The sequence below is a fragment of the Diadema setosum genome, chromosome 19, assembly GCF_964275005.1.
Source record: "Diadema setosum chromosome 19, eeDiaSeto1, whole genome shotgun sequence".
Lineage (NCBI taxonomy): Eukaryota > Metazoa > Echinodermata > Echinoidea > Diadematoida > Diadematidae > Diadema > Diadema setosum.
In genome coordinates this window covers 30,983,000-31,000,185 of record NC_092703.1, presented here as the reverse complement: position 1 = coordinate 31,000,185, position 17,186 = coordinate 30,983,000, and the positions used below count along the sequence as shown (strand labels likewise).

Below are 17,186 nucleotides of genomic sequence, written 5' to 3'. Positions count from 1 at the left end.
ACCACATCCACCACCACATCCACCACCACATCCACCACCACCACCACCACCACCATCACCACCACCATCATCACCACCACCATCATCACCATCATCACCACATCCACCACTGTCACCACCTCCACTTCCATCATCATCATCATCACCACATCCACCACCACCACTGTCACCACCACCATCATCATCATCGTCATCATCATCACCTCCATCATCACTGTTCATCATCATCATCGTCATAATCACTGTCTGTATGCTTGTTCTTGTCATTTAATTTGCATATCCCATCCCATCTGCTCAATCTACGATACATCGATCTATCCTTTCCCTCTACATTTTTGCACCTTTTCCGTCTAAAAACTCCCTCCTTCATCTTTGTGTGCTTTCATACTCAAAACACCTGCATCATTATTTTTTTATTCCTTTTATCTTGCTTCCATTCCTTGAGTGATTTTTTTTTCTCATCATTTTTTCTCTGTTGTCATGTGATCACTTTCCTCACCCTGCACCATTACCCCTTTATGTTCCTCTTCTCCATTTCCCAACCTTTGACCCCATCTCCCAACCTTTGACCTTACCTCTCATCCCTTCTCGCTTTGCCCTCTGCCATGTCAATCGTACAAAAATCATCTACCCATCTCATCCCATTTCCCCTCCCTAAATTTCTCACCCATCTTCTGTGGCATCCAAAACCGGTATCCCTGCCCCGCCCACTCCCCCCCCCCCCCTCCCCTCCTCCCCCCACTTGCCCCCGTTTTGCTGCTGTGCTGTCATTGCTCTTACTCACCCTACCACTAATGCAGAACGGCTGGAACAGGGAGTGGCAGTGGTGCACTTGATTTTGACCTTCATGGAATGGGCCGTTTGAAGTAGGTGCTCAGTGGCAAACAACACATCAAGAGTAGTGACAAGTGCTTGTGCTCTAGTCGGGCCTTGTGGTTCACGATCTGTTCGTTATCATTTGATTTTTGCTCTAACTAACAACTAATTCATTATCAAGCCTTGGACTACAAATCTGACATGCCTGTCTAAATAATTAACTATCTGTAATCTGAACTAACTACTAACAATATTAAGTGTTATGTACCATTTCATAGCTTGTCAGCTAGACTAACACAGGTGTATTACTGCTTAATTGGCTTGAATATCTTACATGGTCTCTCAGAACATCCCCCCCCCCCCCACCAGCTACCTGGTAGTTGGGATAGGAAGTATGTCATAAGATTACTAGTGACTTTTTCATATTTGTACTGATGGTCACCATCTTTCTAGCGGGTCCTTTTTCTTTGGAAGTAAATCCCTCTTTAAATGGTCCTCTCTATACACATAATATACAGAGAAGTGTAATATTATGTAAGTTTGTCATTTTAAGTACTTGTAAGTAGGCCAAGATTTTGTGCTGTCTTTTTTGTGAGCAATTGTTCCATCCTCCGTATGTATTAGAAGGTGTTGTTTATTTAGTATCTTCCATAATAAGACAAAGATAAAAGAAGAGTAGGAGATGAAATAGAAGGAAAAGAAGATGCTGAGGTAGAAGAAAAGAAAGAAGATGACAATGAAGAACAAAAAAGAAGGAAGAAAGAAAGAATACACTTATGATGAAGAAGAAGAACTAGGGGGGAAAAAAACTGCTTACTTTTCACTTCACAGACATTAGTTTCACAAGCATAGTGTCTTTATGATGAAAGTGTACATACTGCTCAAGTCTATAAACAAAGATGACTTTCGATTCAATAGATGCAATCTTCTTTTCGTGGATTTTTTTTTTTCCTGAAAGAAAATGCTAGTTGGAATGCTCAGATCTGTCCCGTGGAATGTTGCATAAATTTGCAAGTGCATGACCAAACTTCTATTATGATTGGGACTGTCGTCTTTTTCTACTTGGTATGGAATGTCTCTCCTTTTTTGTACACATTTGTTGGTGTTGCTGCATGCAAGCAAAGAATATCTTGGTTCTATGGAATGCTAAGGCCCCCTTTGATTGAATGTATGGAATGCTGCTCTGCATTGAGACTAGTGATATGATCTACAGATTTTTTTTTAATTTTTTTTTTTTGGGGGGGGGGTAGGGGTGGAGGGGAGGAACCGTAATCAAAAGAAATATGTAAAATTGAAAATGTTTGTTGATTTGTGTGACTGCGCAAATTTTTGTGAACACAGGGAGATACTTTTAATACCCAAAGTCAGCTTACTATATGGATGTGATGATATTTGTGCACAATTATTAGATTATGGTACTTAAAGATCGTGATGAAACATACTTACCCATGGTTGTAATAGATTGGTATTCGTGCATTCTGGTTACGTAGAGGTCTACCACAGTGTATGGTCTTTGTAGAGCTGCCAACTAGTATGTCTTTTGATATATCAACAAATATATTTTTTATTTCATCCAAAATAAGAACGGAGTCAAAAGAGGCCTGAGCTTTTGATCCTAGGAGAATCTTCGTCGGAGGCAAAAGTGTCATTTTGCCTCTGACAAAGATTCTGCTAGGATCGAAAGCTCAGGCCTCTTTTGACTCCATTTTACTCCATTGGCTCACCACTATTGGGTAAGCAGTTTTCAGCAGCCTTTTTTGCTACCCAAAATAAGAATAACGGTTTTGAAACAACAAAAAAGTAAGAGTCTTTTTTTCCTGAAATTTGATAGATATGATCGGTTTTTGAATTCTTTAACCAGATATGCTTTCTGCCTTGAGAATATATTTTACTAATGTCCGTCAGTATGTCGTTGTCTTTTCTTCTTCTTCTTTTTTTTTTTTTTTTTTTTTTTTTTTTTGGAGTGGGGGGGGGGTGACCTGCAGAAGTTGGCAGCTCTGTAACTGACTTATAAGATTAATTTTATACAGTACTGAAGAGTAATTACTTGAAGGGGATATCATTCAAATTCCTGTCATTTATCATTTTGTCAGTGATGTCGTCACAAGATAAACCCCATTTCATCCAAGTTCTGAGTAGTTATACCGCCCCCATAGTCAGCAAGACAGAGAGGGTGGGAGTTGATCGGTTTTGGAGTCATACTACAACAATAATGGAACTTGCAAGATATATTAATTGAGATCCCCTTCTCATCTTAAGATTCCAAGTCTCTTTGAGTCACTTGTTATTTTACTGAGCATGTGATCGAAACAAAACCATGTTGGAGAGACCACGCTTTGATCCAAAATTCACTTCCTCTCACTGGCATCATCAACAGAAATGTCATTGTCTGTATATATGATTTATTTTTGTGTAAATGTGGTCTTGTTCATAACATTGTAGGGACCAAACAATTAGACAAGGACAATAGTGGATCATATGTTTCTCATCTACATGTATTTGATGTATTTTACATACATGTTACCAGGAACTTCATTGTAGTTTAAGTCATAGTTTGATGATTTATGCTCAAACTAAAAAAAAATACCATTGATTTGAATATAACTCCTGGGGAAAAAACTAAGAAACATAATACAAATCTGTTTGACTTGCCCTTTTTGATGAACAAGATTTTTTTCCCCGTTTTTAATCCTCAAACAAGTCCAGTTCTCAATAGAATGCAATATCGTACTTGCAACTGATTGACAAATTGTCCTACATTGACATGAATGTGCAATAAAAGGGCAAAATGTCCATCAATTGCAACACGTAAAACAACTTGATGGAACAATTCATTAATTTGAATAAGGTTGTACTTGTAATGTTTTCCATGAATGTGTTTTTGTTTTGAGTTGCAACATTTGACATCTTTTTTTTTATTTGTTTCCCAGAAGGGAACCTGTTCTTTGTATGTTATGAAAACATGCCGTACAGAAATGTACGATGACAATCTGCCCCAATATAGAAAGAGATAACATATGTATTACTTTGTTTATAATTTTGTGTATAACTCTCTTGTATGATTTTAGACAATTTTAGCTGTATTGGTATGTGTTGCTTTTTGTTACCATGAAGGTTTCAAACTTTGTTGTAATATAGCTATTTTTGTTATACTTGTGTTATAATAATAGGGGGATAAATTTTTATTTATTGAGAAGTTATAAAGAAAGCCAAGTATACCTTCAAAGGGGGGGGGGGAATCATTTCAGGTTGCCATTTTCTTTAAAAAGTTTCACTTTCTTTAGAGGAGCTACAATCTAGCAACAATATTCTGTCAACCACTTTACACTGTCGTCACATGTGATATTGTTTTTGTTTACGTCATCACAGAATTGCCAAGTTTAAAGCAAGAATGAAAATGAAGCTTCGTATCGCTTTTCCGTGTTCCAATTCAGATGTAGATATGATCAATTGAGAATTGAAATGTTGGTCATCCAGTCTAGAGTCAGTTGAGCATTGAGTATTTTCCCAAGTTTTTGTTTGTTTGTTTAAAAAATAGTTCGTTTTGTTTGATTTTCTTCCAGCCTTTTAAGTCATCTGTGCTGGAAATAACCATTATCTTGATTTGAACACCAGAGGCACTGTGTAACATCTTGTCACATTGTCATGTCTGTGTTTGTAGGACTGAACACCAGTGGACTAAGAATCAGCCCTCCCAGAGAACGGGAGGGGCGGGCTGGTCACCCCAGAAGGTAACTACCAGCGGCTCAGCAGCACCCGCCTGGGGTGGAGCTCCACCTATGGGTGGCTACATGGTAAGTTCCGCTGGTTGGAAGATAACTTGCGGTGATGGTTTCAAAACTCCTTACACTTCAAACTTAGGTACACACATTTTGCTTGAGTCATCAAAACTCGCATTTCTTCATGAAAACAAGTTAAAGCATACCAGCACGAACATATTCGGAGAAGCTTACATTTTTTCATGTACATGATTGCTTGCATATGATCATGAAACACACACAATTTGTTTTTGCTATGTAGTGTGACATCTAGATTTAGAGGGATTAACTTTATGGACTAGTAGAGGTCTAGATGAATCATAGAACTTTAATGCAAGGAAGACCTAACCCCAGAACTTTTGGTACCAGGTAGTCACCTACATGATGCCAATGTACGCACAACTCTACAGCATGTCATAAGGCATGATGAGATCTCGGTAGCTGTTCTTGAGAATCGGATATCACAAAAGAAGAAATCAAGTGATCAATGAATTCCAATGCAGATGATAGGTCCTGTTAGTTGATGGTCCATTTGTCTGTATGTTTGACTATCCACCTGGATGCAGACATTTTCGTAAACTCGAGATTCTTGAAGAAGTATCGACCAGAATTTCTTCAAACTTGTTGCCATATACTGTGGGTGTACTAAAAAAAAATATTGTCAGGCATTTATCTGTCAATGTTCTTGAAATAATGAAGTGACCAAAAAAAGAAGTAGTGGCTGAAATTTGATGTATGACTCTTTGGACATTACTCTGAGAAGTCTTTGCCATGATTCATCTAGATTGTCATGTGGCTGTAAATGTATACCAGAGACTTAACAGATTGGGTTTGGGATCATGGGATAATTCTTGAGGAACTCGGGAGGTTAAAGGTCAAAAGATCAAGACATGAAACGGTACCCTATGAATGTTAAAGCGATGTAGAGCAAGAGGCATTGTTGGCATAAATCCATCAAACTTAACTATACATCCAAACAGTGTGACTGGGCAGAAATCAAATGATTAAACTTCTGTGATGAATAATGACGAGGAAAGGTCAAAGGTCAAGTTGAAAATAGCATTTTTTGACTCCTCTTTTTGCACAATATCTCATGTAATGGTGCGGGCGTTGTTTTTTGATGTTGTTAATTCATTGAATGTTTAGATTTAACAGTATTATTGGGCAGTTACTTGGTCAGATTTTGGACGGTGTATTGAATGATGGTGGGGTACATAATCATGCCACACGCATGGACTAAATCCAGCTTGTGCTGTGCCATATACACATTTGTAAGTGTACATGTAATTTGGGATGTTAAGGTAAACTTTGTTTGATTGTTTGTTTGTTTTTCTGGGGACTTTCTTGAAAGAAGTACAGGGGATGTGGCATGGTTGTGAGTGTAGAGTCTAGAGTTGTATGTATGTCAGTCGTTCAGTAGGAATTTCTTGGTGTCGCAGTGGTCAGTAGTGATGGGGAACAGGAATGGGATGGTATTGGTGTCCTGGTGTGTGGTTTCATATCTCTTAAAGGACAGTGAATGTGTAGAAGATGTATATCTAGTTGACTGGAATAGAGATAGTGAGAGAAAGTGCATCATAGAACTGCCCATTTGTCATTCTCATCCTTGTTGGTATTGTCATTGTCGCTCTAAGCTTCACTTTCCCCAGTGAGTGTGAAGTGTGCAAGAGAGGTTCAGATTTTGTGGGGCACTTTTCATCAGGAAGTTGGGATCACTCTCCTTAACCCGTTGAGGACAGACTGATTTTGCTACAACACGCATTTCCCATAGACACCTGCCCATGTATACTCAGGACTCGTCCTCAACGGGTTAAAGGGAAATGAAATCCAGATATAAGTGTGGATTGAGTGGATACAGCAATGTTATTTAGTAGCACACATCAGTGAAGTTTGAGCAAAATTGGACAATCTTTTGAGAAGTTACGAATTTGTAAAATTTTAGGTGTAGCCATGCTGGATGAAAAGACTACTTTAGTGTGTGACCTCACATATGTATTTGAAGAAACATTATAGAGAGAATTTCACAAAATGTCACCTTTTTTTTTAAACGAAAAGCACCTTTTCCTTTGACTTGTTACTGACAAATGTTAAGTGAAATCTCATTCTCCTTGTTTTCTGAAAGAGATAAATCAAGTGCTGTTTCATTATCCAGGAAAAGTGAAAAATATATTAAGTTTTTTTTAAGTCGTTTTCCATATGCGACGTCACAAGAAGTTGTAGTCTTCTTGTCTTGCGATGGCGGCACTGAAGCTTTTAAGATTTGTAACTTTTGAGTGGGTTGTCCAATTTCCCTTAAACTTTACATCTGATGTATTCTATTAATATTGCTACATTCTCTTAATTCACATTTATGCATATTTGGGATTCATTCTCTTCGAAGACCTCACTCTTCACTACATCAATGTGCAAATACTGAGAATAGAAGAACATAGTGTTCAATGTGCAGAGCAAGAACAACAAAAAAGAAAAAAAAAAAAACCACCAGCCTTCCTGCACATGTTCTTGCAGCAGGTAAAATTCTTCTGCCCTGCAAGGCACTACTCCTTGTAGGATTGCGATAGTCACATCCCCTTTAGTCCCACCCATTTGTTGCTCTGTCTGTGTTCGCTCTGTTCTTTTCTCTGTGCTTTAGTTTTGTTATGCATGAGTTACTGAACATTTCATTTTTATTATAATCATTATTATTTTGCAGTCATATGTCTGTCAGTTGTACACGTGACCACTTTACTTTATACCGATATACAACCCTTCCCTTCTATACAAAGTCATACTTTTTACGGACACATCTTCATCACATATTTCTTGATCTGATTAATGTGAAGGCATATTTAGGAGAGATTAGTATATTAGTATGTATGTTTGGGGGGGTATTTTTGTTTTGCACGTAAAAACAGACTTCATTGTATATGCCTGGGAGATTTCATGATTATTTTAATATGCTTCTTTTTTTTTTCCTTCCAAATGTGGTCCCATATTCATATGCCGTGTCCTCAGTGATTATGAGCTCCACCAAACTATCCTAACCCTCAATTTCTGTTACCACATACAAAATTACAAGTGTGTTAATGCCATGTAAGGGCATACTGTCATAAAATTTGCATGTTCCAAGGCTCTTTTCACTAGGAAAAAATGGGTGAATGGTTATATAGAAAAAACAAATCTCTCCTGGTAATGATGAAATAAGTCCCACTTGTTGAGACCTGTGATGGGATATAATTTGCTCACATTTTACTCTCCGTTATTGGCATCTGTGCATTGACAGGGACAGGGACATTGAGTTTTTGGTTTATTCTTCTTTATGCTCATGAACCTTCTAGCTGTAATCATACACATATATTTTAATGTCACTGGCCAGTAGTATATCCTTTCCATAGAGGTGTACCTGGATCATTTTGTATATTTTGTGCTTGGAAACTGGTATTTTTCGTACTACAAAATTAGACATATCATGTGGAATAAAATGAGTGGTAGTAGTAATCGGCACCAATGCCAGTGATAAGTGACTAAAAGTTATTAGAATTTTATGGCTGTGATGCTTGCGTTTGAGGATTTTATTCTCATACACAGCCACAGATTTCTTTCTCTCTCCCCTCCCCCTAGCACTTTCTTTGTCTCATGTATTTTCTTTTGACAAACTTACAAACATCAATGGCTGAAATATCCTTCCTTTGGGGTACAACATGATTCCAAGAACATAATGAAGGGTTTTTGAAATCTGATAAGGGGATTTGTCAGTTCTCAACAAGCCAAGCAAAACCCATGACATTTTCACTTTGATATTCAAATACTTTGCATACATGTGTATTCATGGTGCATTTCTCATCTTGTTTGATGGGTAATGAAAAGTCTTCATCAAAAGATTCAATTCCTCACATCAAAAAACATAAAATAAAAAGCATGATGTATTCTATGTATACCACTTTGTCAAAAGTCTGTAAGTTTTCCTTTGCAAAGACGAGTCTTGAAATCACTGTAAGAGATGCCGGAGAAATGTGGGAGGTATCATTTAAAGTTCGATCATCTAATCTTCAAATCATCTTTGATACCAGTCACCAAAGCAATCACATATGCCTTGATTTTGATTTTGATTTGGTTTTTATGTTTTTCTTTGTACCCGGGGTGGCAGAGTTAGTATCACCATTCAGTTTCCTGGCCACTTTCATTCCTGAGACCCACAAACCCTTGGAATGTTGTTTAATGTAGCCATCATCAAGTTTTAGTTGTTGTAGTTGCACCCTTTGATGTGATCCATGTTTTTACGTTCAGTGTTTCATTTCATTTGTTCTTCGTCTAACTTGTAACTTTACTCATTTTCTGCTAATAATGATTTGTTTTTCACTTACTTGTCCTTCATGCCGTCCCATTAAAAAAAAAAACGACCAAAAAAAAAATAATAAATTTACAAAAACAAAGGAGCTTGAGTCTGCACCAACACCACCAACTCCTCCTCCTCCGCAAAACACATCCATGGTGAGTTCTGAAAACACCCCTCTCCACCAAATGGAATCTCCTGCAATGTGTCGCTAACATGTGCTTGTGAATTACGGGCTTCAACCATTGTGCCAGAGACGGAGGTTTATCTCATGTTTATTTATCTGTCTAAGTTACAGTCGTTGCTTTTTCCTCTCTTAACTAACTTCTTAAACCACATGTAAACATTAACATTTGTTTATATTTTCTTCCATTTCTCATTGATTATTAAGGTGTAGGAGGTCACGTACATGTAGTGCATCATACCATTGTAGCTTTAATAGAATTTGAATTATTTATGAGATCTGTTTAGTGCACAGGAACAAAGAGAAATAATGTTTGCCTTTTCTCAGATGCACACCTACTACCATTTTAACTTTTAGTTATATTCCATTCCAGCATTTGGGGGGAGACCACTCATTACACATGTTTAAAGAAATGATTATTGGTATGTCAAATGTGTGTGAATTGACCTTTACCCCTCCTTGCTCTTTTGTAAGGATAGTAAAGGAGTCATGACAAAGAGAAGTAAAAATGTACATTCTGTGCCTCAATGCCCCCCCCCCCCCCCAGGCAAATACTCACATGGGGAGTGTTGCTGGAATGGTACTATGCACCAAGTTTGACATTTGTGGACATATCTTTCAAGGAAGTCCACACCACCACAAAAAAAAATGAATGTGCTTGTACCAAATTAGGTTAGATTGATTAGGTTGAAACCTGATTAGGTTGATTTTGTTTTTGTTTTTGTTTTTGTTTTTGTTGAAAAGTTAGAAACGTAGGAAGGCCCTGTGACATTTAAACATTCTCACCAGTCCTGTATGTCTCTATGAAAAGTTGTTGCAGGGTCAAGAAACAGTTGTTAGTGGTCCCTTCTCTCCCCTTCACCCCCCCCCCCCCCATCCCCACCCCATGCTTCCTCAGTTGACCACCACTGGGGTGTTGGTCAAATAAAATTCAGAAACCGGGCAAGTAAGAGTGACTTCGTCTTCTCTCTCCTCAGGTTGGTCAGTCAGCGGATTGGAGGGGGCAGGCTTTCTCAGGGCAGTTTGGTGGTCAGCCCAATATGATGGGTGGTCAGCCGATGATGGTAAGACTCACTGTGAAACTCAGCCTGCATTCACTCACTATGCAGTATTATATTACAGTGTACTCCCATTATAACGAACACAGTTATATGATAATTTTGTTTCAATAAAGTGAAATTCAGGTCCCAAATTTATAAGTTATGTTTCTTTGCGGATTTTTTTTTTTTTTTTTTGGGGGGGGGGGTTCGGCTACAATGAAATTTGATTTAACAAAAGAAGACTGCCAGTCCCAAGGACTATGTTGTAACGGGAGTCGCCTGTACTGATATATTGTTCTCCGTGCAATGATCGCAACTCCACCATTGTGTATTAATTCTCTGGTAGCAGACACAGATGTCATAAACCTAAAATGTGAATGGATTGGGAACACATGGTGTTTGTATCACAATGGCTTTTTGTGAGATGTTTGCATTGTCTTACCAAAGGAGGATCATCTGACATCGTAGTTTCGTTTGTCCTGGTGAGGAATGAATTATGCCTGTGAAATAGCTCGGTTACTACAACAGAGTGTGGGTGCATTTAGGATTTATGTGAAGACAATTGAAGGTGTGACACTCGCAGTATAAAGTTAAGTAAGAGAAGCACCTAAAGGATTTTAATGATATCTGAAGGCAACAGTATATGAAGAGAATGATGATTTGAATATGAAATTCTACACAACCTGATTTCTTTTGAAATATTGTTTGTTGGGTTCATGAGATTTATATCTGACTCTAGACATTTCTAATTATGGTTGCAGAATAACTTTAAACATTCCCATCTGTCTTCTCTCTATCTCTCTCTCCTTTTTCTTCCATCCCTCTCTCTTATAACTCTTTACCTCCTCCTTTTCTTATTCCTTTCTCCATCACCTCCCCCCGTCTATACACCCCCCTCCCCCCCCCCCCCCCCCCCGCAGGGTATGGGTGTAAGGCCCATGGGAATGGCCCCAATGGGAGGCATGTACGGTCAGCCAGCGGCGGTAGGAATGGGTCAGCCCATGTACCAGCAGGCCAGGCCGCCCACCCAGACGCAAGCTCCCGCAGATCCATTCGTAAGTTGCCGAGCTATAGAGTGGTAATAGATGTGGCCACACTCTGACAGACTATTGAGCATCTTAAACATGACATTAGGATTGCCTTCAAACTGCTGAAGGCTCAATAAACCAGAGCATATGATTTACAAAGCTAGCATTACATTTTTAAAATGACAATATCATGTCAGTCATATATCAAAAGCTGCAATGTTATTTTTGTTGTTGTTGTATTGCAAAGACGTCTTGTTCACTCACTGTGACTAGAAGAAAGATCTGTAAATATTAAGATTTCAAGATTTATAGTAAATTCAACAAATTTTAATAGATTTCTTATAAAATTGTATACTCTTGTGCTTGTTTGATACTTCTGGCTGATGAAGTATAATGAAAATGTGAAAAAAAAAGCTAAATAGCACGAGCAGTGTAGACTTCATAGTGTAGACTTCAAGCTAATCAATTTGTTCTTTATTGATATATGCATTATATTATGTCACGACTTGCATGTAGTACAGAAAAACCTTTTATAATGAGCTAGCTTACAATGAGGTGCCGCTTTTAACAAGATGAATTGGGTGGTCCTGATTTCCCTCACTGTATTTAGCTGGTCATTTTGATTACTGTAAAAACATATTTTATTCGCAACTTGGAGCCGGCAGCCTTTTAAGCGGCATGAAATTTTCGCGAACTGCCACTGGAATTCAATGCGTATAGTGTAGATAAGAACATTCGCATGCATTCTAATTTCATGAATCTTGGCGCTCGCGAAATTCACGAAATTAAAATGCACGTGAACATTCCTCGTTTTACAGTACATTTACGATGAGGTAGTGATTATAATGAGATAAAATCAGCAGTTGGCAACCGTTGTATAACAGAGTTTCCCTGTACCACGATAGTACAGAGAAAAAAAAAGCATTTCTAAAGAGTAAAATCCTCCTAACCTTTCTCCCCGTTTTCTCTTTTCTCTTGCATCGTCCCACCCACAGGGGAGTCTCTGAGACCATGAGCGCCACCGTCGACATGGGAGAAAATCGCGCTGGCGTCACAGATATTATGAGTTTATGAATATATATACATAGATTTATAGATATAACTATGTGAATACATTTTTCAAGTTGATGATGAGATGAAGGAGACTTGTCAGGAGGGGAGAGTGCACATCGGGGGGAAACATGCACATCGGGGTCTGAGGGGGGGAAGGCATCGCACTGTGGAATCCCGTCATCCATGCCAGCCCTGAAGAGCTTTCTGGAAACATCCAGATCTGATGATTCTTTTGTGGGTTTCTAGAAACGTCCAGACTTGATGATACTATTGTGGGGTTTTCGGTTTTTTCCATCCATTTCATTATCTGTCTTCTGTTCTACCAGAAGCCAGCTGCAGATCAATATGACTGTGAACCAAGGGGCTCTACATGTCTGCAACTGCGTAAAACTGTTCCCTAAAGCCATGAGGGCGCCCTTTTTAAAACATTTGGAAATCAGGTCACAATTCATATCATGTTCGTGTCAAAAGTAGACAAAATGCAAAGAGTGAGAGTGAGAGAAAGAGAGCGAGTTAGACCAGGAGATAGACATCAGGGAAAGGGGATTATGAATTCTTATAAGTTCACTTATACAAGTATAAGTAATACTTATATTGTAAGTTCACTTATACAAGTATTAATTTCCAAGGTAAATATTGGCAGAATTCCATCATATAGCAGTCAACAGGAGTACACTGGTCATATCTTTACGTAAAAGGTAGTTTTTAAGAAATCACTGTGGCCATATTACCTCGGCCTTTTGTCCTTGTTTTTTTTTTTTTTCTGCTCATATTTGCATCAGCCGAAAATCTTTTTTTTTTTAGTTGATGACTATCAGGCAAAGCCCGGATTCTACTGAATTGATGTCCATCCGTCCATCCTGCCTTCATGTAGACAAATGTAAAAGAGAAAAAAAAAAAGAAAGCCTGAAAACATAAACAAGTAAGAATGTGTAGAAAAAGGAGGAAAAAAAGTGGTATGTGATGATTAACGTATTTGGCCAATCAAGAGCTTGTCAACACTTGAAAGTGTTTGTTGACTCATCCAGGAGCTAATTTTGCAGGGGGACTTTATACAATTACTGCATTGTAAAATGAGTGGAGTGTAGTTGCCATGACAACTACATCTAGCTTGCTCTCGGCCTTTGGTTGCTTGTCTTGCAGTCTTGCATCCCATTCTGCCAAGCCAGAGAAGTTTTCTCAAATGGAGCGTCTGCTCGAATGGATAAACAGATTGATTTTGCAAATTAGTTCATATATAAAGTGAGTGATTACAGAAGAATATTGATTTGTAAATTTACAGACAAGTGAATAATTATTATATGAAGAGAGAAATGCAGCAATCACTTAATACAGAAAACAAGTAGGTTGATGGACAGATGAATTGACATAATAACCAAACAATTGCGCTTCTTTATTTTTGTCACGAAGGCATCTATACACTAAATCTACTGGGTCTCTTGCAGAAACAACGGAAACCTGTCGAATGTGAAATCTTTCTTGCAGTATCCAAGTCTTCAAGTGTATAAATTATGTCGGGCCACGTACAAACAGAGTCAAAGATCAGTGTATGCCAGTTTTTGTGATCACTACTGTCGTCCCATGAGTGCATTTTTATTACACGATAGCTCTGCATAGTAAGTGAAGATATATGTGTACAAATTCATGTGAAATATGTTGTAAATTACAGAAGTTTCCTTTTAAAAAGGACATGAGTCCAAAAACTACTGGCATTGGCACATAGTGTTAATGTTATCCTTACTATCGATATCATGCATTATTTCTCCTCCAGTGTGTTTTCTATGGGGTGCAGTTGGCACTCAGTTGCATGAGACATGATCATTTGCCTTTGCAAACAAGGATAGGAAAAGATTTCAGAGCAAAAAACTGCCAGATTATGTAATTATTGACCTGATTCCTATTTGCAAAATATTGGAAAAATTGACGAATCATGAGGCATTTGTAGTTGACAGAATTTGTACACGTGTACATTGTATGTATGATTTTTGGAACATTCCTTTACACAGGCTAATGGTTTCATACGATGTAAATTTTGTTGAGGTCTTCTTTTGTTTTTCCCCTATTTGTAAAGAGTTGAACTACAAGAAACTTCTAAAGATAGTTGTATGTACATTTGTAATACTTGCTTGAGCGGCACTTGGTCACATTACAGGGAGAGAAAGTTGATGTATCCCACTGAATATTATTCTGGTTGCATTTTACCTTTTTTTTTAAATGCGTTTGTGCCAAATTGCATATAAATCAGTTGTCCAGAGATCCACAATTGTTTGCAAGGTTGTGGCGCAAATGTTCCTAATCGGCCAAAGTTTACACCACTGTTTTGTTGTGGTTTGGAACACGCCAACGAAGAAAGAAAGGTTGTTATCAATGCTGGGCATCACAATATCTTGCAGCAGTCGGCTGTTCGCAACTTGTTGAGGAAATCTTCTGACCAGTTGATTTGAGTGACAAGGAAATTTTCAAATTTTCTGTCCATAAAGGGCACAGTTGCATTGTAAACTGTTATATGTGTGCCAAACATTCATAGATGAACTTGATTGTGCACAGCTTTTTGTACTTTCTTGAGGGGCAGAATTTGTTTTCAAAATTCTGGCCTTTTTTTTTTTTTTGGCCATTTCAGCATATCAAGCAATCTCAAATCGTTGAACAAAAAAGAAAAGGAAGAAAATAATCAAGAAAAAAATGGGACCAGAAAAATATGTTAGCAGCAATCCTGTCTTAAACGGCAGAGCTGTTTGTAATTGTAAATAATTTTGTTGATACTTCGAACCCTAGTGTGTGTTAAGCAAACACTTCCTCGTCTCAAGCAAAGTAAATTGATGATGGTGGTAACCGCCTGTGTGTGCAACCACCTGCATTAAGGTGCAGTTTGTAGAAAGCAATAAATAGATGAAGACCGAGAGAGACAAACATGCACTGCCCTTATCCAGTAGATGGGGTAGGTGTTGGCATCATGTACCTCGAGACGAATCAATTTTACTCTCTCTCTCTACATGTTGGTGTAAACTTCTGAATTTCATTGTGTACGATACTGTCACTTAGCTGTACTGTATATTATTACTGTTACAGCCATGATATATTTCCCTTTCTGAGTGAAAGTTATTCTTTTCTTGTTTTTGTAAGATAAGAATATAGATTCTATGAGTTAACCATACTCTGCATCACATCAATTGTGAAGTGTGTTTCTGTTGTAAGAATGGCAGGAGAAGCAATTGCTTAGTATAAAGGGTTATCAACGAGTCGTCTAAGTATTAGTTTCTACCTGTAAGCTGTTAATATGGAATGACATTATCAACCCTGTCTGCAAAACTTATATGAGGATTTAATGTCGGGTGTGATTGACCTATTTTGTGTTGTCAAGGTCAATTATGTTTACATGTTGTGGATGAACTGTGTCTGCATGTTTCCAAGGACCCCCCCCCCCCTTGCACATTTTAAAGATAATATTACAAAGTGACACCAGGTGAACATCATCATGCAAGCAATTATATAAATGTAACAGAAGTAGCTGAAAACCCGGTAACTGTGGAACCCCCATTTTTCCAGTAGGTAATGGATTTTTTGTGGATACTAACTTTGATGTTTGTGATGTGTACTTTGAAACTCATGTTGTAATATACTAATTTTTAAAAGATTTACCTCGCAGTGATACAGTTGCATATGACAGACGACGAAGGAAAATCAAACATATCCGAACTTTCTTATGTTTGATATTTTGTATACAGATTTTGAAGTCCATTTCAGAAATGGATAGAGTACAGCATCAGCAGGAAAAACAAAAAATAGTTGATAATGATTGCAATGATTAAGATTTTGATATTCACTTGTTTTGTGTGAAATACAAGATATTCATGTGTATAGTAGATCCTCTTTTCCCCTTTTGATATTGCATAAGGAGGGGGAGAAGAGAGAAGTCATGTGGTTTATATACGTTTCATCCCATGTTAGACTTTGTGCAAAGACAGCAGGCGGACGTCGGACTCTGTTACCAACAGATGAGCGGTATAAGCAATTCGAACCAAAGTGACAAAACGGGGAAAGACAAAAAGACACATATGAAAAGAACTTTGTGTCAAAAAATCTTAACGAAAAGAGAAAACGATAACTGGTAATGGACACTGTTAGTCTAGCTTATGTTGGAGGATGGGAAGACATGAGCTTGATATGTTATACCTGTGATAGTTTTGGAATATATTTGAGTTTTTTTGTTTTTGTTTTTAAATGATACAGTGAAACATTCACACTTTGCTATTATTTCAAAGCTATAAAACGTGGAAGAGATGAGAATTATTGTCACAGTCATATGTATAGAGGATTTCATATTGTTTATTTAGATTTAATTGTGGTTAAAGTTATAGAATGTGTATATTGGTAGAATTTACGTGCGATTGGATTGGGTGAGAAAAAGATAGGGCTTATTTGTGTGTATGAAAATGAGAAAGTGATAGAGAAAGAGAGAGAGGGAAAGAGAATGGGAGAAAATGAATCCTTCAGTGTGTGTGTGTGTGTGTGTGTGTGTGCCTGTGTGTGTGTAAAGTATATAATATCTGTTTGTATGAATCAAGAATCCACACATTAAACTCTGTGAGATTTATTAAACTGATATGTGATGCTTAGTCTCCATCGGAGCATTCACCCAACAACTTTATAAAGTCCGAGTCATTTCAAAGATCTTTACACCACCATAAAATCTGTAAAATTTGTAACATCAAATTTTGTGTTAAATGTCAACCTTAAAACTCCCTATTGTATTCTTCCTGTAAAATGCCATTGATGGTACATTTTATGATATTAGCCCATAGGTTTTTGTGAACACACCCATATAATACCAACTTCAGAGAATGTGTTCACCCTAGTCTGTCACACACTATATGATTTAAAAAAAAATGAGAGTTCTTTCTTGGACTAAACTGTGTATGAGTTTAAAAAGCTCTATTGACATTTGTAGAAAATAATGTTTTCAAGAGAAACTATCAATATTTGATCGCTGTGAAA

General features: G+C 37.7%; 1 protein-coding gene across 1 annotated transcript in view; it reads left to right on the top strand.

Moving 5' to 3' along the window:
• Nucleotides 1-12,326, top strand: part of LOC140242225 (uncharacterized) — a 125,709-nt gene extending 113,383 nt beyond the window's left edge. The window contains exons 18-22 of the mRNA XM_072321969.1: nt 801-866; nt 4,478-4,610; nt 10,048-10,134; nt 11,031-11,165; nt 12,134-12,326. Of these exons, the coding sequence (XP_072178070.1) occupies nt 801-866; nt 4,478-4,610; nt 10,048-10,134; nt 11,031-11,165; nt 12,134-12,145 (433 nt within the window). The 3' untranslated portion in view covers nt 12,146-12,326. The remainder of the gene's footprint in view (nt 1-800; nt 867-4,477; nt 4,611-10,047; nt 10,135-11,030; nt 11,166-12,133) is intronic.
• Nucleotides 12,327-17,186: the final 4,860 nt, after the last annotated feature.